At 37.0% G+C, this 21,516-nt stretch overlaps 12 protein-coding genes across 12 annotated transcripts; 7 read left to right on the forward strand and 5 right to left on the reverse strand.

The window, feature by feature from the left end:
* Positions 1 to 88: 88 nt before the first annotated feature.
* PRCAT00002465001 (uncharacterized protein) lies at positions 89 to 1,534 on the forward strand (the record flags this gene model as incomplete). Its single annotated transcript, XM_062952327.1, has 1 exon — positions 89 to 1,534. One exon carries the CDS (start codon positions 89 to 91, stop codon positions 1,532 to 1,534), a length of 1,446 nt encoding a protein of 481 aa, XP_062809241.1.
* Positions 1,535 to 1,958: 424 nt separating this feature from the next.
* PRCAT00002466001 (fungal specific transcription factor domain-containing protein) lies at positions 1,959 to 3,806 on the forward strand (the record flags this gene model as incomplete). Its single annotated transcript, XM_062952328.1, has 1 exon — positions 1,959 to 3,806. One exon carries the CDS (start codon positions 1,959 to 1,961, stop codon positions 3,804 to 3,806), a length of 1,848 nt encoding a protein of 615 aa, XP_062809242.1.
* A 320-nt stretch (positions 3,807 to 4,126) lies between these two features.
* Positions 4,127 to 5,569, forward strand: PRCAT00002467001 (uncharacterized protein; the record flags this gene model as incomplete). The annotated part of the gene is made up of 1 exon (XM_062952329.1): positions 4,127 to 5,569. The coding sequence occupies one exon, from the start codon at positions 4,127 to 4,129 to the stop codon at positions 5,567 to 5,569; it is 1,443 nt and encodes a 480-aa protein (XP_062809243.1).
* A 746-nt stretch (positions 5,570 to 6,315) lies between these two features.
* On the reverse strand, positions 6,316 to 6,693 carry PRCAT00002468001 (uncharacterized protein; the record flags this gene model as incomplete). Its single annotated transcript, XM_062952330.1, has 1 exon — positions 6,316 to 6,693. One exon carries the CDS (start codon positions 6,691 to 6,693, stop codon positions 6,316 to 6,318), a length of 378 nt encoding a protein of 125 aa, XP_062809244.1.
* A 640-nt stretch (positions 6,694 to 7,333) lies between these two features.
* PRCAT00002469001 (putative amidase) lies at positions 7,334 to 8,980 on the forward strand (the record flags this gene model as incomplete). Its single annotated transcript, XM_062952331.1, has 1 exon — positions 7,334 to 8,980. The coding sequence occupies one exon, from the start codon at positions 7,334 to 7,336 to the stop codon at positions 8,978 to 8,980; it is 1,647 nt and encodes a 548-aa protein (XP_062809245.1).
* Positions 8,981 to 9,156: 176 nt separating this feature from the next.
* On the reverse strand, positions 9,157 to 10,629 carry PRCAT00002470001 (uncharacterized protein; the record flags this gene model as incomplete). Its single annotated transcript, XM_062952333.1, has 1 exon — positions 9,157 to 10,629. The coding sequence occupies one exon, from the start codon at positions 10,627 to 10,629 to the stop codon at positions 9,157 to 9,159; it is 1,473 nt and encodes a 490-aa protein (XP_062809246.1).
* A 1,542-nt stretch (positions 10,630 to 12,171) lies between these two features.
* PRCAT00002471001 (uncharacterized protein) lies at positions 12,172 to 13,134 on the forward strand (the record flags this gene model as incomplete). The annotated part of the gene is made up of 1 exon (XM_062952334.1): positions 12,172 to 13,134. One exon carries the CDS (start codon positions 12,172 to 12,174, stop codon positions 13,132 to 13,134), a length of 963 nt encoding a protein of 320 aa, XP_062809247.1.
* A 101-nt stretch (positions 13,135 to 13,235) lies between these two features.
* PRCAT00002472001 (uncharacterized protein) lies at positions 13,236 to 14,519 on the reverse strand (the record flags this gene model as incomplete). The annotated part of the gene is made up of 1 exon (XM_062952335.1): positions 13,236 to 14,519. The coding sequence occupies one exon, from the start codon at positions 14,517 to 14,519 to the stop codon at positions 13,236 to 13,238; it is 1,284 nt and encodes a 427-aa protein (XP_062809248.1).
* A 360-nt stretch (positions 14,520 to 14,879) lies between these two features.
* Positions 14,880 to 16,295, forward strand: PRCAT00002473001 (uncharacterized protein; the record flags this gene model as incomplete). Its single annotated transcript, XM_062952336.1, has 1 exon — positions 14,880 to 16,295. One exon carries the CDS (start codon positions 14,880 to 14,882, stop codon positions 16,293 to 16,295), a length of 1,416 nt encoding a protein of 471 aa, XP_062809249.1.
* Positions 16,296 to 16,494: 199 nt separating this feature from the next.
* On the reverse strand, positions 16,495 to 17,967 carry PRCAT00002474001 (uncharacterized protein; the record flags this gene model as incomplete). The annotated part of the gene is made up of 1 exon (XM_062952337.1): positions 16,495 to 17,967. The coding sequence occupies one exon, from the start codon at positions 17,965 to 17,967 to the stop codon at positions 16,495 to 16,497; it is 1,473 nt and encodes a 490-aa protein (XP_062809250.1).
* Positions 17,968 to 18,421: 454 nt separating this feature from the next.
* PRCAT00002475001 (fungal specific transcription factor domain-containing protein) lies at positions 18,422 to 19,924 on the forward strand (the record flags this gene model as incomplete). The annotated part of the gene is made up of 1 exon (XM_062952338.1): positions 18,422 to 19,924. One exon carries the CDS (start codon positions 18,422 to 18,424, stop codon positions 19,922 to 19,924), a length of 1,503 nt encoding a protein of 500 aa, XP_062809251.1.
* A 230-nt stretch (positions 19,925 to 20,154) lies between these two features.
* PRCAT00002476001 (M20 family metallo-hydrolase) lies at positions 20,155 to 21,453 on the reverse strand (the record flags this gene model as incomplete). The annotated part of the gene is made up of 1 exon (XM_062952339.1): positions 20,155 to 21,453. One exon carries the CDS (start codon positions 21,451 to 21,453, stop codon positions 20,155 to 20,157), a length of 1,299 nt encoding a protein of 432 aa, XP_062809252.1.
* Between the last annotated feature and the right edge of the window lie 63 nt (positions 21,454 to 21,516).

A 21,516-nucleotide genomic window follows, 5' to 3' on the forward strand; every position in this document is an offset into this window, starting at 1 on the left:
CAGATAACTTTTTTTCAAAGAATTAAAAGTGATCTACCTTTGTTCGTGAAAAGAGTCAAAGTTTTGAGGTCTTAGCACGATAAAATAAATGGAGACTCAACCAGATCCAGAGAGTATAGTCGAAAACAATGGTGATAACGTCAAATATGAAGAACCTTATTCCATTTTGTCACAAAAAGAAAAATACGCCTTAACCGTACTATTGAGCATGACGGCGATTTGGTCGACCTTATCTTCGTCTATTTATTTTCCTGCAATCCCAGTGATTGCGAAAACCTTTGATGTCAGCACAAGCTTAGCTAATTTGACCGTGGTAGCTTATTTGATACTTCAAGGTATCTCTCCAACATTCATAGCACCATTTGCAGACTCTTTTGGAAGAAGGCCCATCATATTAGCTTGTCTTCTATCTTATTGTGCAACTTGTATCGCCATCTCACAGACAAAAGTTTATTGGCTTTTGACTGTCCTCCGGTGTATACAGTCAGCTACAATCGCTCCATGTGTTGCAGTTACATCCGGAGTTTTAGGAGATGTCTGTGTTCGTGAAGAAAGAGGTACTTATATTGGATTATTAAGTGGAGGGACGCTAGTAGGTCAGGGTTTTGGTGCATTAGTAGGCGCTGCAGTGATGACCCGTTTTTCGTGGCGTGGGATCTTTGTCCTTCTAGCTGTTGGTAGCGGAATCGTTTTCATATTAAATTTGATATTTTTACCTGAAACGAACAGACAAATTGTAGATAATCTATCTGTTTTTCCAGAAAAAGCAAGAAATAGGCTGCCGATTATATACAAAAGAAGTTTTGCAGGTCGTATGCATCGAAACACGTTGTTATCTAATAACACGCAGTTACATTACAACCCACTTACCCCATATAAAATATTTTTCAATTTCCATATATTTTTATCGTTATTAGCAGCTGGGTTACAATTCATGGTCTGGACCATGGCACTAGCTTCACTCTCGACATCATTAGAGAACTCGTACCACTTTCCAATGATAAAAGTAGGTCTTTGCTACCTCTCATCGGGATTGGCTACCCTTATTGGTTCAATTGCAAGTGGCCGTATTTTAGACTGGAATTATAAAAGGCATTTCGAAAAGACAAAAGCATTTAATGAAGAAAACAACCCTAGCTGCAAATTTAATCTTTCGAGAGCTAGATTGGAAGTCACATTGATTCCGACATTCCTTCTGATAGGATGCTTCATGGTTTTTGGCTGGTGTCTTGATTTGAAAACGAATATTGCTCCAATTCTTATCTCTGCTTTTGTTTTCTCATTTTGTACAGTTTTTTTCATGTCATCATTAACGGTTCTTCTTGTTGATTTATTTCCAGAGAGTAGTTCTTCACTGACTAGTTCATTGAATTTGATGAGATGTTTGCTAGCTAGCTTGGGTGTTGGGGTTTTGCAAAATATTATCGATACCATGGGAATCGGGTTCTGCTATGTTCTTATGGGAGGCTTATGTGGAACTGGGGCTCTATTGATCTATTTCTTTCAATTTATTCTACACAAGTCTACTACTTAGTAATTCAGCAAAGACCTTACCTGATAAAAGCAGACAATATTTATAGAATTTGTTCTATTCACTTTTCTAGTTCACTAAACTTATAATTAATATCGGTGATTCTCAGTGCAGTGCGATGTAAACTCATTATCTAATCAAAGGGTCGCGCATTTCTTGAACGCTTATCTTAACCTCCTATTTCATAAGATGAAAGATAACTATAATGAAAATCAAAGCTAGAAAAAGGCGAGTGGTAAACCTCGGTGATCGCAAAAGGGCTCTTCTCAGTTGTGATCGTTGTAGAAGCAAAAAAATTGCCTGCAAAAGGTCGGAACCAAATGCACTGGCGGGAACTCCATGCAGATCATGCCTAAAGGCAAAAGCTGAATGCTCCACAACTAGCACTAGAAAGAAAAAGGACCATGGCCCAATTGAAAACATCGCTATGCATTACTACTGTTTAATTTCCATTGTAAAAGGGTTGTATCCAAATAGGGATGTCAATGATATTGATAATTTGATAGAGCTCGGAAAGGATCTTAATTTTCAAATGCCTTCAAGGGAAGGAATTAGCGACGAAGAGAGAGAAAAGTTGAAATATATTGCTCTGCTTTTGGTATCTCCAAGAAATGAAAAAAAGTTTAATCAAGATGATTTTTCGAAGACTATAAGTAATTCCAATGAAGCATGTCGGGTTAAGATCGATAAGCTTTTAATCGATCAAAGAGGGACGGGACACGCTATCGGTCCTGATGGTGCCCCTAGTTTTTTCATAGATACCTTGAATGTTTTGAAAAGATCTGCCCAGGAGTTTCTTGAAGTTTCATGGGATAAGTCATTCAACGTCTTCAAGTCGGGCCACGCGATTAGTAACCATCATGAATTCTTGGAATGTAATGAATATAAGATCAACGTTGAATCATTTGCTATAGCTAATCAGTTACCTCTGGAATTAGGGGACAGTTGTCTCAACGCATTTTTTAGACAATTGCATCCAATTTATTTCTGCTTCGATCAAAAGAAGTTTTTAGGTGCTTATTATAGTTTTCTTTCAGACGTGGCACTACGAAGAACCTTGAAGATACCCAATATAGAGATATGTTGCATATATATGGTGTTGATTCTAGGTAGCTATTTCACTCCGAAAGATCTAAGGGAACCACGCTTCCATGGTATATTCAACGAGTACTTAAAATTTGTTAATCAGTTTCTTTCAGAAATGGTACTTATTCCAAGCTTAGATGGGATTAGATGTATGCTACTTTTGTCAATATATTTTGATGCTTTCAGACAAAGAGAAAGTTGCTACATTCTTGTGGAATTGGCAATAAGACAAGCGCTTGCCATTGGGTTCCATACAGATGTATTTTTGCTCCAAGTAGAAGATACAGTGAGAATTGACGAAGTTCGTAAAACGTGGTGGAGCTTAGTTCAACTAGAAATCAAATTGAGCATTCAAATGGATCGTCCCTCTTGCATCCCAATAGGTAAAAACAAGCTAAATGCTCCTATCCTAGTTGACGTTGAAGATTCTTTATGTCGGAAATGCTACGAACTGTCAATTAAACTCAGCGAGGTTTCTACTACTATTCTCAGATGTAGGGAATCCATCGATTACTGTGACCCAATGCTTCCTTCTAATTTATCTGAAATTGAAAGATCTTATAGGGCCTTATTTGACTGGTATATCGATCTTGATATCCTGTTAAGAGACTTGAAATTATTTTCAAGGTTTTATATCCTAAATTTGAACTTAAAGTATCACTATTATGTTATTTGTCTTTGCTTCCCAGTCTTGCTAACCTCTTTAAAACAAGAAACGCTCTGCTTGAATGAGACAATGTTGGGGCTCATTACAAGTGCCATAGGCTCTGCTTTGAGAATATGTGATATCGTTCAAGCTAATGAAAGTCTAGAGTTAATAACCAATGAGTTAAATCTATGTATAATATTTATATACCATGCGACAATGACTTTGGTTGTCAGTTACGTCTGGCTATATCGATTGAGCAGAGCCAGCGATCCTATTTTAAAGAAGTTGGATGATGAGTTCGGAATAACTTTTAACAGATTGTTTAAAGGTATTTCAAGTATCAAGGCAATCAAATTTGACTACGAATCATCAGTTAGTTCTTCTTCAATCATCAGCAAAAATATAAACTTGATGATAGATACCGTAATACAAAATGATGAGTCCAAGAAGGCTCTCGAGGGTCAAATAGACATTTTAACATCTACGTCATTAAATAAAATTTTGACTCCCTTACTGTGGAGTGAATACTTTAATATTTAAATAAAATTGACACTATCTCGAGAGAGTTTTTAATAACAAGTTTTCTTCTTTAAGTATCCATGGTTTTTGTAGAAATATAGATGTGGCAAACAAATGTAATTACATTACCCTGTTATCAGTTTGCATATTCCGACTTTATTGTTTGTTCACAAGTATTTATCAACTCGGAAATTTTGCTTGCAGGCTGCCGAGGTAGCATCAGGTTTGTCTTATCGATGATGAGATAAACACTTTTTGAATATAAGTAGCCAATTTCAGCTTGGTAATAGTTATGAGTTTGGAACAAGTTGCAATTGATTCAAAAGCAGGAAGATATTTCGATGAATGTATTAAAAAAAGTAAAAGAGCTTGTGTGGGGAATCGCACCGGCAAGTAAGAAAGAATCAAAATTGTTGGTTAAGATAGATTGGTTTGTTTTGTCTTATGTGTGTCTCATGTATTGGATCAATTATGTCGACAGATTAAATGTATCTAATGCCTATGTGTCTGGAATGAAAGAGGAACTAAAAATGGTTGGAAATGAATACAATCTCATTAACACTTGTTTTACTGTGGGTTATACAGTCTTTCTAGTTCCAAATAACGTGATACTTACTATTGTCCGTCCTAGATATTGGTTAACCGTCTGTATTGTTTGTTGGGGTGTTCTTACATTAGGAATTTATCGAGTTTCATCTTACAAGCAGATCTGTGCAATAAGATTCTTCCAGGGTGCTTTCGAAAGCTCAACTTTTGCGGGAACTCACTTGATCTTAGGTTCTTGGTATAAGGAATCAGAATTGACCAAGAGAAGTGCTATTTTCACTCTGTCAGGTTTGATTGGGAATATTTTTTCTAGTACTATGCAAAGCGCTATCTACACAAATATGCATAACTTGAGAGGAATAGCTGGATGGAGATGGCTATTCATAATTGATTTCATCATCACCATTCCAATAGCACTTTATGGTTTTATATTCTTTCCTGACACCCCTGAAACATGTCAAGCATTCTATTTTACAGAAGATGAAGTCCAATTAGCAAAATCTAGATTACCGGATAGGCCCAAAACTAAATTAGACTGGTCTGTATTTAAAAGAGTCTTAGGTAGATGGCACTGGTGGTTCTTCTCTATTCTTTGGGTATTTGGCGGTGAAAACGAGTCTTTTGCGACCAATTCGTTATTTGCTTTATGGCTCAAATTCTATGGCTATTCAGTTCCACAAATAAATCATTACCCAATGGGTGTATATGCTGTTGGAGTTTTTGCCACGTTCATTTTTGCCCTCTATGTTGACTTCACTGGAGCAAAATACCATTGGCGTGTTGCTGTTTTTATTGCCGTATGCATGATAATATCAACCATTTTGCTTCTTTCAAGACCCCTTTCGGACTCTTTTGTCTTCGCGTGTCACTACCTATCAGGTATCTCATATGCTGGACAGGCTTCTTTCTTCGCTTGGGCGAACATTGTGTGCCAAAATGATTTACAAGAACGATCAATTGTCTTGGGATCTATGAACATGTTTAGCAACGCGGTGAACGCTTGGTGGTCTATTTTGTTTTATGCAGCCAGTGATGTTCCTAAATTTAGAAAGGGCTGCTGGGCAATGATTTCTACTGTCCTCAGTAGCGTAATAGTAGCATGTATGATAAGGTTTCTTCAGATACGCGAAGCGAAGCAAGACTATAATATCGCTAGCGAAGAAAGCAGAGAAGATTCTCTGGTAAACCAGTCTCAAGTCAATAAAGATTCATTTGCGATAGATGTCAAAGAGGTATAGATACCAATCAAAGAATTGAGTAGACTATGAATATACACTAATTCATGTTGCAACAGTAAACATATACCTTCTGCTTACAATTCTAAGAGTTTTACAATGAAAAGTGACTATTGAGCAGTATCTTTGTCAACCATCAAACATTCAGCTACCACTTGAGGCTGATATCATCATACTTGGTGTAAAGTTCTTTTGCTCTTTACTTATTTTATTGTTTGATTAAAAATAAGAGGACAACTCCTTCGGAATCACGTCACATAGTCGATTAAATAAGCTATGCAGCAAAGGATTGCTGATAAATATGCTCCATAAAAAACTGCAATTAGTAATTTGAATCGAAACATCCAAATTGAAAGCTGAATACAAAGTCAATGTTCCATAACAGTAAATTTATTATTTTTGCAGATAATTTGGTGAATTCTCACAGTCGAATTGTTTATACTTTCTTTCTTGGATTTTTAGCTGCCCTTCGAGCAAAAACTAGTATTTAGTCATTTGGAGATTTTTCATTTACAGAGGATGACTTACCACCAGTAATTTTCAGCAAAACTCAGAAGGCGAAGGTCTGTGAAAATGCTACAGATCTAACAACTTGAAAAACTAACTTTGATATCGTGGTTGCATATAAACACTAATATTATCTTGGATTATTCTTATGTTCAATATTTCATATCAGATATAACTTTTTGCATGCAAAAATAGGCTTATATAACACTGCCGTTGTAAACTAGACATGATATTAACGATATTCAAGTCCCACATTTACCACATGACCACCTCTGGAACTTGAAACTTCCCAAAACAGGAGGAGCAGCACAGGCACCACCCTTTGCTGAGCATCCATCGGTTGAGAACTGATCGCAGTAATTCTCATTAGTGCTCCCTGAACCACATATTCCATAATTTTCAACTACGTCGTAACCGACGGAGCCTTGTTGTAGATCCAGGCCGATGTCAATCTTTATCCAGTCTGTCAGGTCGTCACTTGTACCATCTGACGTACCCAGGTACAAGGCATCCCCTTTGCAGTCAGGTTGGTTGTATACAGTAAACCGACAGTTATATGCTGCAGTCTCGGTAACTAATCCGATAGTTATAATTGCCAATAGGAAAGGAATTTTCATCATAGAATTCTGCCAGTTTAATGTTTCTTAAGGTGTAGACTATATTATTTGAAATTAGTGGCAACTCGCAACTAGTAGGTCTTGACTAATTTGAACTTGTAATTTCAAAGTAAGCTGGTTTCCTCTTATATTTAATTCTAATTAAACACGAGCTGTGGGGACCCACCCTGTTGGTTTTCTTATTCTATTCATCCGTGCCACCGCTCACAATTTCTTATGGTTAGCTGAGCTTACCCCTCAACTTAGCCTTTCTCACAATCAATATTAATTTTAAACTCAATATTATCTATGTTGCATACTTCGGTAATGCTGCGATTTTTTGTATAGAGTATCCTGTAAGATGCACCATTGTTAGAAAGCTTATATGCAAATCGATTGTCCTGGGTAGTCTTGAGCCACGAGCTGCGCGGCCCTATTAGAAAAGGGTATACTTTGCGATTAATATTGTTGCTTGAAAGGCCAAAGGAAATCCAACTAAGGACCCGGGAATCACAATTGCACATATCCGAACTCCCTATCTCAATTTTCTGCTATCTATACATTCTCGGTTATATAAAATAAAAAGGATTAGAAAGAATTAAAAACAAAACCCAGCTTCGATTACTTCTAAAGGGCAATCCTTTGTGTTTCCATCATTGTAGAAATGACGAAGAAAGCTGATACATATAGAGAAATAGCATCGAAGAAATTAAATGAAAGAAACAAGCGGTTCAAAAGAGAATGGCTAGTTCCAAGTTCCAAACTTCCTAAAATAGATGAATCCAAAGACGTTATAAATTGGATTCAAAAATCAGGTGTTCTAAGTGAAAGAGAAATTGAGATTACTGAGTCCAATGCAATTGACATAGTTTCAAGGATAAGAAAGAGGGATTGGAGAGCCCTCGAAGTAGCTGAAGCATTCTGCCATAGATCTAGCGTTGCACATCAACTTGTGAACTGCCTTTCTGAAGTATTTTTTGACGAGGCTCTATTACAAGCTGCAGAGCTTGACAAATATCAAGACGAAACAGGTAATGTCAAGGGGCCACTACATGGACTTCCTATGTCCATTAAAGATAATTTCAATATAAAAGGACAAGCCACCACATTAGGAATGGTGAATTTTTGCTTCAATCCTGACGTCTTTGATGAAGACTCAGTGTTAGTTGAAATACTTAGGGATATGGGTGTAGTTTTTTATACGAAAACAAACGTGCCTGTGGCAATGATGTTACCTGAAACAATAAATCACATCTATGGGGAAACAAGCAATCCTTTTAATAGACTTTTGAGTGCTGGTGGTTCTTCCGGTGGTGAGGCTGCCCTTTTGGCTCTTAAAGGATCACCTTTGGGTATAGGCTCAGATATAGGTGGAAGCATTAGGATCCCAGCATCATTTCAAAACTTGTACAGCTTGCGACCGAGCTTTGGTAGGTTTCCTACATATGGATGTCGTTCAGGACTTCCCGGTCTAGAATCTGTTAACAGCGTCAATGGACCTCTCTCGACGTCTTTAGAGACTTTAGAATTCTACTGCAAAAGTGTAATAGATGCAAAGCCATGGGATTACGACCCAAGTGTCATAAATTTGCCTTGGAGAGAAGCAAGTGTTCCTGAAAAACTAAACATTGCTGTTCTAGCTGATGACGGGTGGATTCGTCCGACTCCTCCTATTCGCCGAGGCATTCTGACAGTCGTTGATCTTTTGAAAAAGGATGGTCACGATGTGATAGATTGGGAAGCAGACGATCATTTGCGACTCTCAAAGATCATTACATCATTCTTCCTAAGTGATGGCGGAAAACATGTCATGGAAGTGTTGAATGAAACGGGAGAGCCTCTTTTTCCTTATATGCGTCTGTATGGCACCTCCTCTGAACTAGGCGTGTCTGATTTGTGGAAACTTCAGTCTGAGAGAAAATTGCTTCAAAAAAAATACTTGCAGAGATGGAATGAGACTGCTTTGAAAACAAAAAACGGTAAACCTATAGATGCCATAATACTTCCTGTATCGCCATTTGCAGGCAATCCTAAGGGAAAGTTCCATGACTACGTGGGATATACTTCACCATTCAATGCTCTTGATTTCTCAGCGGCAACTTTTCCAGTTTCTAGGGTAAACCAAAATATTGATATTGCTGATGCTTCTTCGACAAATCGCAACGAAACTGATAACAATATATGGAGGGATTATAACCCTCAGGAGAGTCATGGAGGTGCGATAGCGCTTCAGGTAGTATGCAAGAGATTAGAAGAAGAGAAAGTTATAGAAATCTTGAAAACAATAGCCGACCTTGTTGGATATTCTTAATATTGACTATTTTTTTTAGTTAATTTATAATTATTACTTAATTATTGATTCTAGTATTTCTAATGATATATAAAAAAAAAAGAAGGAAACATACTATTCTATTGTTACGATTCTATTCTCGATTCTTGCTATTTATCCATATGCAAGCAGAGCTTCAATGCAACAAATTCACAATTCTAATAAGTCGCTGCTAAGGATGCCAAGGTATCAGTAAATTTTTTTTGAAATTGATCTGCGTAAGACAATTTAGAAGTTGAGCCTTTTGGAAGATTATCAAACTCTTTGAAATAACCAAAAGCTATGTTCAACCCTCCAAGAGGAGAGCTCACAAATGATAATCCGAAGAAAGATGATATTCCAATCGATTGACTAAACCACAAATCATCAACGTGCCAAGGGCCCAGATTAATATCATGCCTCCCTAAATTGGAAATTGAAATAGTGTCTCTATCGGAACTTTTTTTGAATTTATTCTCTAAAAAGTCCCAACAATTGACATACTTTAGAAGACCTGTGAACTTAAATGATGAACGAGACTTAAGGGCAGAATTGACAGCATAAGAAAGCTTCCTAACAGGCACTTCAAATTGCATTGGTTGTTTGTAAGCTACCTCGAGAGGATCTATTCTACAATATACCGGGGAAACATAGATTCCATAGCGTGTGAGATCTGTTTTCTCGGGAAAGTATCTCCTCCCGTCCACAACGACTTCAACTTTGAAAGAGAATTCTTTAGACTGGTTTCTTTGAATAGTTTCTTGTAAGCATGCTGTTCCAATAGCCGTCAACATCGGAGTTAAAGTAGTGCCATTTTCTTTGCAGAACAGTAGAAGCTTCTTAACTTGTTTAGGAGGTAAGTTTATTAATTTGAAATGGGTCACAGGATACTTTTGTAACTCAGAATTTGTAGAAAATATCGGAGCTTGAAGAACGCCCTTTCGTTGTTTAGTTAAGAGAAGCTTAAAACATTCCACTAAGAATGTGACGATAACAAAATTCTTCACGATCACTGATATAAGATAAACCCATGAACTCAGATACAAATCCGTGAGATCTTCGCTGCAAGGATGAATTGGCGGGAGTGTATACTTTTCACTACTATAATTGAATAAAACCTCTTGAAACTTCAAGTTTTTTATATTTGAGTAGTGGCCTAAATGATTCACTAAATCTTCATGGAAATGAACTGCTGAAGTGCCATCGAATAACATATGATCACAGCAAAAGGAAAGGTACTGCTTGCCATCTCTAAGAGATTCGTAAACAATTAGCTTCCATAAGGGTTTGTCGGTGTTCATGTTGCATATCTCCGCGTCCATTTGTTTCAAGACTTTCTCATCTAGCTTGTCTTCTATCCTGACAAATTTTACCACATCATCAAACCTGATTTCCCTCACTGGAGCAAGTTTATATTTTCCTTTATATATTTTCTTACAGTCTTCAGTGGGATAAGCATTAATAGTGAAACTGGTGTTTTTGGATATAATTGATCGTAGTGCATTTGAAAGAAGAATATTATCAGTTCTTTGATTCAAAGAAATCGTCACATTAAAGTTAGTATAGTAGTGTTCAATGTTTCTGCATAAATAGAAAGTCTCTAGTGGCCCTGGTGGCCTTGTATGCTTTTGCAAATACAAATATTGTCTCATTTTTATTTATTTGCCATATCTAAGATTAAATGGAAATTGATCAACCCATCGAATAGAAAGGTTGCGTAACCGAGCGCTCATAGATTAAATGCAGGCATTAATAAATAGGAGATCGCTCGAAGAGCTTTGAGTTTTTTTTGCAGTAATGAACATTCGGAAGCTATTTGGTTCCGCTTGAGTTGGCAAGACCTAATATCATCGAATAGCAGAATTAGATAAGTCATCGCTCTATAGTATGGGCTAATATATGCTATTTATCGCCTTTAGGCTAGGCACATGGACTGACCTATTCGTGCATTCAGCTATTACTCCTGTTGCGTTTCTTAATATCTTTAGAGGCAGATAGTCAGTTACGTTGAAGAAGTTTGGATTGCTGAAATCAAAGTTTAAAGGAGGATATCATTAATGATACTTGATCTCATACATGATTCGTTTTCACTAGGGTACAGAATCTCTGTCCATCTTCTGCTTAAGAAAAAGCCATCTTCTAAACAGGTATGACAATTATTACTTCAAATCAAGAAATTTTACTGAGGTAGATTCAAAGTTTAGATTTACATATGGATTAGTGAAAGAGAATGCATTTAACTCTCAGCATAGTGCTTTTTTAAAAATTCAATGAGTGCAGACGCATAATCTTTAGGTTGAGCGTTAGGTTTTCACCTTTTTAAGTTTAAAGTGGCTCTTTTCATGATGTTCTCATAATAGTAAGAACTTGAATTTTGACACCATCCTATCTAAACTATCTCTTTATATAGCTTATTGACTCTGCGCTTCAAACCATCAATAGAAGTGGCACATGAAGCCCTGATTAGTAACTAGACCGAATTGAGAAAGAAATGCTCCGAACGCCTATCTTAAACCTTGAACTTTGAAATTAGAAGGCTTAATGTCCTTTGACGGAATCTATACATTTGAATAACTTCTACAAAATCAAAAACCGAGTTTTCCGGCTCTAAGAATCTATAGTTAGGACTGGCTCCACTACTTGTTTGGTTAGATGTTTAAGCATAACAATAGGTGCTCAAGCACTTGAAGATTTATTACGTTTGAGCTCTTCCAGCGATCTAGATGTAGTAATTTGCCTTCAAGTCATTTCCCTCAAAATTCATACTTGATCTTATTGACGATGATACACGCTTGTTATGTCTAACTATAGTATAAAATGGGCTGAGTTATATAGAGGATGCACGTAAAATATGGTATTCTAACGCAGTGTATTTATCCTGAGATGTGCAATAAAAGAGGTATTAAGTGACATAAATAGGCTCTATAGGAAAGGCACAACAGTTTAATCATGATCTTAATTTTGCACAACTAGGAAAAGTTGACCCCTCATTGCTATTAGTTTCGGATTGAAGTGTGTTTTTACGAGTTTAAGTGTCGCAAAGATTGTTTTGTCGCATTTTCAAGATAAGAGCTATGCAACATGTGAAATGGAACCAATTTAGGAAAAAAGCTCCATTTTAATATTATTTAGAAGTTATATATATATAATAGTCTTTGGCCAAGAAGTTATGTGGCATCATTATAATCTAAAAAATGACCAAGTCAACTAATTTAGTACAAACATTACCTGCTTCATGTTACACGAGTGAAGAGTTTCTCAAACTCGCTAAAAGTGAAATTTTTGACAAAGGTTGGCATTTTGTTGTGCCTCTTAGCCGGTTTACCAAATCAGAGAAAGAAAAAGCGGTGCAATTTGATTTTTTGAAGAATCCTTTTTTCGGTTTGTGTGATATTGAAGATATTCAAAACTGTACGTCAATCAACCTTTACTATGGGCATAAGGATGAAATTTTGGAAGAAGAGGATGTCAGCGTTGCCTTATCAAAATTGGAGAAAGTCAACAGCATAGTTAGTGAAAGTGGTTTGGTGTTTATCACACATGAAAAATCTCCATCTCAGACTTTTGAACAATATTATGGTAATCAGTTGACTCAGTTCATTAACCCCATAGACTTTAGGAAAATGCCTTTGCGTCGTTCATTGGTTTATGAAACTGATTACAATTTTTTGACTTTTATTGACGGGTATCAAGAATGCTTACATTGCAAGTATACCCATCCTGGTTTGAGTAAGATGTATTCAATAGATTTTTATAAGGTAGAGCCATATACCAACTTTTGCCGTCATCTCGCTACTCCCTCTGGAACTCTGGCAGAGGACACAGCCGGCCTATTCCTATATTTTTTTCCCGTTTCATCTTTGAACTTATATGGTGGGGGGTTAGGCTGCTTTAGAGTATGTCCAATCAGTGCCGATAAATGCCGCATGGAGTTCGACTATTTTTTCGAAGGCTTGGATGATGAGTTTGAAGAGTACTATCACTTTGTCAGACAGGTGGCTGAAGAAGATCGTGATTTGTGCGAAGCTGTACAAATAAACCTCAAAACAGGGAAATACCATCAAGGCATTCTTAACCCCATAAAGGAGACTGGCGTGATTTATTATCAAAATCTTATCCGCCAACGAACAGGATTGATTGAAAATAGTGTTATGTAACTATATCTTTGTAGGTTTGAGGCTTCTTTTTGTTCTATCACGTATATCTAGCTATTGAGTTAATAAGTGTATACAGTCGAATCGGGAATGAATGTTAATTTTCAATTAAGTCCGTGTAGTTTCAGAACCTTTTTAAAAGCCATCTTTGTTGCTTCGAATGCGTCAAAACCGAATAGCCACTTAGCATTAATAGGATCTCTCCAAAGGTTAAGATCTCCTTTAAGTGGTGGTGCCATTTTCATTAGCTCATTTCTACTGGCGGCGGCTGGTCCATCCTTCAAATGCATAATAATACCCATGTCACGGCTCATCTTAACTATGTTCGAGCAACGTTTGATTCGAACATCATTGTAAACAGCAAGAGCAAACATTAAGTCATTTTTCGAATGTATCTTTCCAATAGACTCACCAAAGACGCAGCCATCCTCTATGCCCATTCCAGCTCCTTGTCCAATGTAAGGCACTGTAACATGAACTGAGTCTCCCAACATAGTGAATTTACCATTCTCGTGGGACCATTTTGATATACCCTCTCTCATCCATAATGGCCACTTTGAGGCTTCTTTAGTTTTTTCAAGAATGCTTCTCACAATTGGATTCCAATTCTGAAACTTCTCTTGCACGGCTTTGATATCAGCATGAACTGAAGAACATTTCATGTCGGGTTCTATATCGCAAGTAGTAAGAATAACGACATTGAAGTATTTATTGTTGTCGCAGGCATAAGAAACAATATGGGAATCCGGTCCCATCCAGTAATGAATATTGTTATCAGTAACGATTGTTTTCAAAATTGGATCATCCTTAACGTCATCGATGTCAAGTAAAATTCGGTAAGCCATATCCCCTGAGAATTGAGGTTTATCCTCACTTCCTCTAAATAATTCCATACATTTAGACCTATAACCGTCGGCACCAACAATGAGATCTCCTCTTATTTCTTTTCCGTTTTGAAGCGTAACTGATGGTTTATCAAAGTTAATTCCCTCAACTCTAGCATCAGTAAGGAAGGTCACACCAAGGTCTTTTGCCTTTTTTAACAAACATCGGTGAAGGGTAGCTCTATGAAAGTTCCCAAACGGCCCACCGTACATCTTTGACATAGCAGTGTGGTCTGCGACAGAAAAGACTTCATTCGTCTTGTAGTCCCTCAAATCGGTGTAAAGTGGAATGTTAGCTTCCTCCTTTAAATATTCCCATACACCCCACCTCTTCAATATCTTTGTTGAGTTGCTAGAGACCTGAATACCAGCACCTATTTCATTTATCTTTTTAGATGCCTCCAAAACAATTGCATTATGACCGTTAATTAGCGTGGATATCGCGGCTGATAACCCAGCTATTCCTCCTCCTACAATTATAATGTTAAGCTTATCCTGCGTCATTATAAAAGCGAACTACTTTTGAATTTATTCTATAGATTTAGGAAGAGCCAGTTTTATCATACACTTTAATAGTTGATCATTTCAAAAGTTTTGCATTCAAATATTTCTTTTTCGGTAATTTTTGATTTTGCCGATCGATAGATAACATCGAATTGGATAAAAGCAATTAAGATGTCGCACTATTTTTTTGACCTCAACAAAACTATCGAAAATGATATTCGACTTGATAGTTAAAGTAAGTTTTAAGTTTTAAAGCATTTTAACATAGATATTATTTGACTGACATTTCTAAAGAATGGGATTATTTGTACAGAGTCTTTTGTTGAGGCCGATGTGGGTATAAAAGACGGTAAAGTTGCCATGATTGGCGACTTGAGTGGATATCCATTCAAAGACATCATCGATGCAGAGGGTGCAATTGTGACACCTGGAGGTGTTGATGCCCATGTTCATTTAACCGAGCCTTTGGATCTTTTTGGTAAAATTTCAGACGACTTTGAAGCTGGTACAAGGAGCGCTGTCGCCGGTGGAACTACAACTATTATAGCTTTTGCATCGCAAGATCCAAATGATGATGGAAATGATGCCTTACTTAATTCAGTAAATAATTGCAAAGATCACTGCAGTAAAAATTTATATTGCGATTACGGTTTGCATTTAATAATGTTCAAAATTAAGAAGACTAATCTTGAGGAGCAATTGATAGTCTTAGCAGAGAAAGGAGGGGTTACAAGTATCAAATTATACATGACATATCCGAAGTTACAACTCAGGGATTATGATCTTATGACTGCCTTGAATATAGCAAGAAAATGTGGCATCACTGTTATGTTGCATGCTGAAAATGGGGATATGATTCAATGGATGATCGATTCCCTTGAGGAGCAAGGAAAGACAGATCCTTATTTCCATGCGGTGTCGCGACCTTCTATCTTTGAGGGTGAGGCTACAAACCGGGCAATCGTGATGTCTGAAGCATTGGATGCACCTTTGTTGTTCGTGCATGTTTCTGCACCGGAAGCAATCAAAGCAATTCACAATGCTCAATCAAGAGGTTTGAAAATTTTTGCGGAAACCTGTCCTCAATACATTCTTTTGAAATCGGCAGATTTGAAACAAATTCACTGCCACGACCCTTTCGAAGGAGCAAAATTCTTGTGCTCTCCACCTCCTCGTCAAAATGACGAAGATCTTGACATTATTTGGAAAGCTTTGAAAGACGGTATTATTACGATCTTTTCATCTGACCACTGTCCAACTAAATACTATTCCGATGATGGTAAGAAAGTAGCATTCAAGAATGGTCATAATGGTGAGTTCCAGTGGATTCCCAATGGATGTCCAGGCGTTGAAACAAGGTTAAGTTTAATTGCCAGCTATGGTGTTTCCAACAACAGATTGTCATGGCAAAAGTTAGTTGAACTAAATTGCACAAATCCAGCGAAATTATATGGAATTTATCCCAAGAAAGGTGCTCTTATTCCAGGGCTATCGGACGCGGATATTGTAATTTGGTACCCCCAGAACAAATTGCGAGACAAAATTAGGGTTGAAGACCTACACAGCAATTGCGATTATACGCCCTTTGAAGGCTATGATATTAATAATTGGCCACGATACACAATTGTTAAGGGAAAGGTTGTATTTAAAGAAGGTATTTTGACTGACATCGGTGATGGAAATGGAACTTTTTTACATAGAGCAAAGAGTCAGCTAGCGTCACCCAGAAATAAATGGATTTCAGAGTGGAGGCCATCTTACATAGAAAAATGTTGAGATAGAATATATAAGAGGTATAGTTAGAGGTATATTTAATCACCATATTTTACACTACTTTTCTGTTCCTATTTCTCTGTACTTAGAATATTTTTAGAACTGTAAACGAAGCAATTTGATATGATTCAATTGAATATTTGAGAAGAAGTGAGAGAACATACACTTGACCAACATATCATGAGATTTGCATTAGATAGAGCTAAAGTAAAAATTTAAATGTTAATGAAGTGTCATCTTTGAGTTCAAAGTACTCAGGATTCAGAATATCTTTTCCTTCCAAATCATTCAATATCTTTTCTCTCTTTTTATTTTCTTTATCAAAATTAAATACCATGGAACTCACAAAGATCAATGCTCCGCAAGTCATACCTAATGCAGTCTTCAATCCTTTAAAATATCTAGGAGCAGTATCAGCTGTATATATCTGGCCAGTGACAACCCCTGCAACATTTCCCACCGTTGTACACATCCCTGCTGCAGTTGCGCGCTTATAATGGCCCGCATTATTATTATTAACCCACATTATACTTAGCCCAGAGCATACATAAATACCTAGCCCTAGCATCATGCAGCCAAAATATCGTGCTCCAAGAGCCCTGGAACCAATAAGTATTGCATATCCTATAACCTCACAGAGGACTCCTCCTATAATAAAGAAACCCCTGTTTCCCGTTTTATCTGAAAAATAGGCTACTGTTACGAAGCTTATAAGTGCAACGACATAAAATGGTATTGTTAAAAGCTGTGTGCTATAAGATCCATATCCCATACCCTTTATAATAGATGGGAGGAATGTTGAAATGCCAAATAATGTTATGTCTACGCAAAACTGGTAAAGGCATACTAAGATAGTATTTTTATCCTTTAAACCTCTGATTACTTCTGACCACGAAAACTTCTCATACATGTGGAAATCAGGGTTAGATCTCATTCTGTTTTCCAAAAATCGCTTTTCTTCTTCACTGAGCCACCAAACTTTGGTGACATCTCGAGGTAAGAAGGTAATAAGTACAGGAAAACACATTATTGTCAAAGCACCCTCTATTGCAAACAAGAACCTCCAACCTTGCCAGTTCTCTGTCTCAATTTTTGTAATTCCAAAAGCCAAGAGACCGCCAAAAGCTCCAGCAGTAGCACCCGCAGCATAAACAGCTGAACAGCGCTTGGCCATTTCTCCTCTCGTATACAACATTCCTAAATACACATTGATACATGGAATGATTCCAGATTCAAACAATCCTACTAATAAGCGACAGGCCAAAAGTGAGTGATAGCCATTAGCAAAAGAAGTACACAAACAGCTGATCCCGAAGAGTAAACACATCACTGATAGGACATATTTGGGTCCAATATATTTCAAAGAAAGTGCAATTGGAGTTTCGAAAATGACATAAGTTACATAGAGCAAACTGACGACGTTTCCATATTGATTTCCGACCAATTTTAAATCTTTGCTCATACCTGCAGCTTCAGCATTTCCAATATTAGACTTATCCAAATTCGAAAAAAGATATGCAAGACATAAGCATGGAATTATCAATAGATCGAACTTTCGTAGTACTTTCTTCTCGATCTCATTCGAATTGTCATTTTGTCCAATAAATGAGCTGCTCTCTTCACATCCAACTGCTTTTACATAAGTAGTATCTTTTTCCTTGCTGGGACTCGTCATAATTTTTACTAGTTTCTTCAGCTATATTGCAAATAACGATTTATTTGCAGACAATATATAAGCTTCTATGCGCTGATAAGAAAAGATCGGGATCGCAGTTTTATGCCGAGATCCTGAGTGTGTAAACCAATTTAAGCAATTAAAATGGAGATAATGTTTTGTCTTCCTTCATATTTTCTGATCGGGATCTTGAAATCTTTCCACTTCCATATCATTAAGAAAAGATGAGGACGTTTGTTGCGTAAGTAGCCAGAATGAGTTTTCTCGAAGTTTTTTTTTTTTAACTAACCATTTAAGATGTACCAGGTGCCACAAACTGAAAATAAAGTGTTCTGGTGAGAAACCTAGCTGCCGTAGTTGTAAGATCGGGAGTTTTGACTGCTTATATCCTCTCAAAGACCGAAAAATACATATATCTGAGAATGAGCTAAATACTTTAAAGAAACAAATTGTTATGCTAAAGAAAGAATGCGAACAGAAACCTTCTAATTTCACATGCTGGAACTTTCTTAGCTCCAAAGATCCTTGCAACTCAAGGTTGGGATTAAAATCTAGTAGTACGAGAGACTTTCTCAGGAAAATAGTTGAGATTAGTAACCCAGCTGCTAACTTTGATCTTTTAGAAGATGAAAATGAAGAGTATGGAGAGAATACCTTCTATGTTAACGATGAGTCGACGCTTCCCTCAGGAATCGCAGTGATTGAAAATCTTAAAAAATTTCTTAATTTTTTAAAATTTGATTATCACTTCTTTCTCTATGACGAGTTGTTGATAAATATAGATAAAATATATTCCGAGGGACTTGAGGGAGAGCCGGCCGCATTATCCCAATTTTGCTTAGTCATGTCGTTAGGTGCTATATATCATGGATCGAGTCCTCTCACTGATGAAATTCCTGGGTATCTGTACTTCAAATTGGCATGCCATTATTTACCAGGAATTGAACATAGTTTTTCACTAGTGGCTATTCAATCACATATTTTGTTCGCATGGTATTTTTTGATCTTAAATAAAAAAGGTCTTGCATCTGTTCATAGCTCAATTGCTATTAGGAAAGCTCTTTGTATAGGGCTTCATAAGTGGGATGGGGCCATAAGAGCTGTGGAAAGGGAGCATCGTTCAAGGACCTGGTGGACTGCCTTTGTTACTGACATATTCTGTGTTTCAATTTTGGGAACTCCTCATACTATTTGCATAGATGCCATCGACGTTGCTCTTCCTTCTAACTCTAATCTAAACAAAAGTGAAAAGTCACTTTTTTTTGAACACAATTATTTTGCCTTGAATGTCAGACTTGCCCTTATCACTTCTAAGGTGATATCAGAAGTCTATAAAAATGATTTCGAGGTAGCATCGGGTAGTCACCTTGTTACACATGCGCTAGAATGCCTCCATGAATGGAAGAGTAATCTTCCTTTGGAGAATAGAAGGTCGTTCGAAGATATTTATCCAATAAAAAGACGCGATGCATCTTTACACCTATTTTATAATCAAACAGTGATTCTTGCTACTCGACCGGTTCTTCTTTATTATTTTAGGTTGTTTTGTAATGAATCATCCATGATCGATGAAAACTTATGGAAAGACTCGCATATAAAGTGTTGTGTTACCGCAGCAAAATCTACGATAAAGATATTAAGCTACTGTAAGGCTAATAAGATGATATCTACCTTTGGGTTCTATGATTCTCATTACATTTATTCTGCAATATTAGTGATATTTGTAATTGAGATGATGCGATATCACAAACAGGGATTTTATGAAGTGCTTGAGCCCTTATCTATTTTGCAGTTTCAAAGCGCTAGTGGAAACCTTGCTGCTAGATCAATGAGTCGCGATCTACATGCGCTATTTCAGTTCATTAGTTTGAATAAAGGCATTAGTGGAAGCTCTTATCTTTATGACGAATTATTTGATATTAAAAATACTATCAAAACCGATATGGATGACTTTTAGACATATTTGAGATGAAATAGTTTCATGAGACTCTAAAATTATCCTGTGTTTTAAGAAAAGTGAAAAAGGGAAACTTTTCAATGTTGCAACGGTCTGTATTAGTGAGTACCAATAAATATAGTGCAAAAGGTTATGCGCATACATGAATCCTATAACTTTTAAACTACTGTCAAAATAAAAATTTGCTTTCTTTTATATTTGAAGTTTTGGTAAGCACCCTATATCACAAGCTATACTCGACCTTGTTTATAGCGCATTTTTAGGTTCTGGTCGAAACGAAGTACAGTTTCGAGTAAAATTTGAGCCCCTGTCTCGCATTGGCATCTGGAAGTGAATTCCTCAGGATTATGAGACACACCTCCTCTTGAAGGGACAAAAATCATAGATGTAGGGGCAACATTTGCTGTCATTGCACTATCGTGACCAGCTGCGCTGTACATTTTCAGTGTTGGCAAATCTATTTTGTCCGCACAGACTTCCTCCACTATTCTTATACATTCCTCATTAAATGAAACTGAATTATGACCCCATATTTTTTGGAGTGTTATATTATAGCCCATGACTTCGAAAACATTGATTTGTTCTCGGACTTTTCTTGCAATGTAATCTAACTGCGCCTCTACCTTAGCTCGGCAATCAAAAACTAGATTGACTTCACCGACAATTGTATTAGGGGCTCTCGTTTTAGGAACTAGCCTCCCTACTGTGGCTACTGCACCAATAGCTTTAGATTCATGATCTATGAGCAAAACAAGTTTAGATGCTGCAACTAAAGCATCTGCTCTCTTGTCCATACTGAGGGTTCCTGCGTGTCCTTCCTTGCCTTTTATACAAATCTCATACCACCGCATTGCCTGCACGCCTTCAACAACACCTATTGCAGCATCATCACATGCCCCTACCAGAGTTAACTTATCTTCAAGCTTTGGTCCCTGTTCTATGTGTAGTTCGAAGTGAGCAGCAAGTTTGTTCACTCTGTAGTCAGCAGGAACATCGCCTTCATAACCAATTCTTTGAAGTGCCTCTTCAGCAGAGATTTGTTCTTTATCTCTTGTAGATAAGGCTTCTTCAAGCAAAATTTGATTACTCCATACACCCGATCCCATGCACATCCTAGGGAATCTTGCACCTTCTTCATTTGTCCAATCAATAGCAGCAATTGGGTGGTAAGGTTTATAACCAGAAAATTTAATTGTCCTTAAAATTTCAAGTGAAGCCAAGACACCCAATATCCCATCGAACCTTCCACCGGTTGGTTGAGTATCGAGGTGACTTCCAACACCAATCGGTGCCAAAGATGGAGCTTCCACATCTCTGTAAATAGCAAAAATATTACCAATTTGATCAATAATTACTTCACAACCCAACGTGATGCACTCATTCACAAACCAATCTCTTACCATTTGATCTTCATAAGATAAGGCAAGTCTTTTGATTCCATGTTCATTTTCCCTTATCTGACCCCATTTATTAGTCCTTTCCGTTAAGTTTTCCCACAAATTTTCAATTGAAATTCTTGGAAAAGACATTTCAAGCCAATTATAGTCCCTATCTGATATCGAAATATATTTCCTTCATCATGAACAGATTAT

Source organism: Priceomyces carsonii, assembly GCF_900007245.1.
Source record: "Priceomyces carsonii strain CBS4050 genome assembly, scaffold: Debaryomyces_carsonii_scaffold_2, whole genome shotgun sequence".
NCBI lineage: Eukaryota > Fungi > Ascomycota > Pichiomycetes > Serinales > Debaryomycetaceae > Priceomyces > Priceomyces carsonii.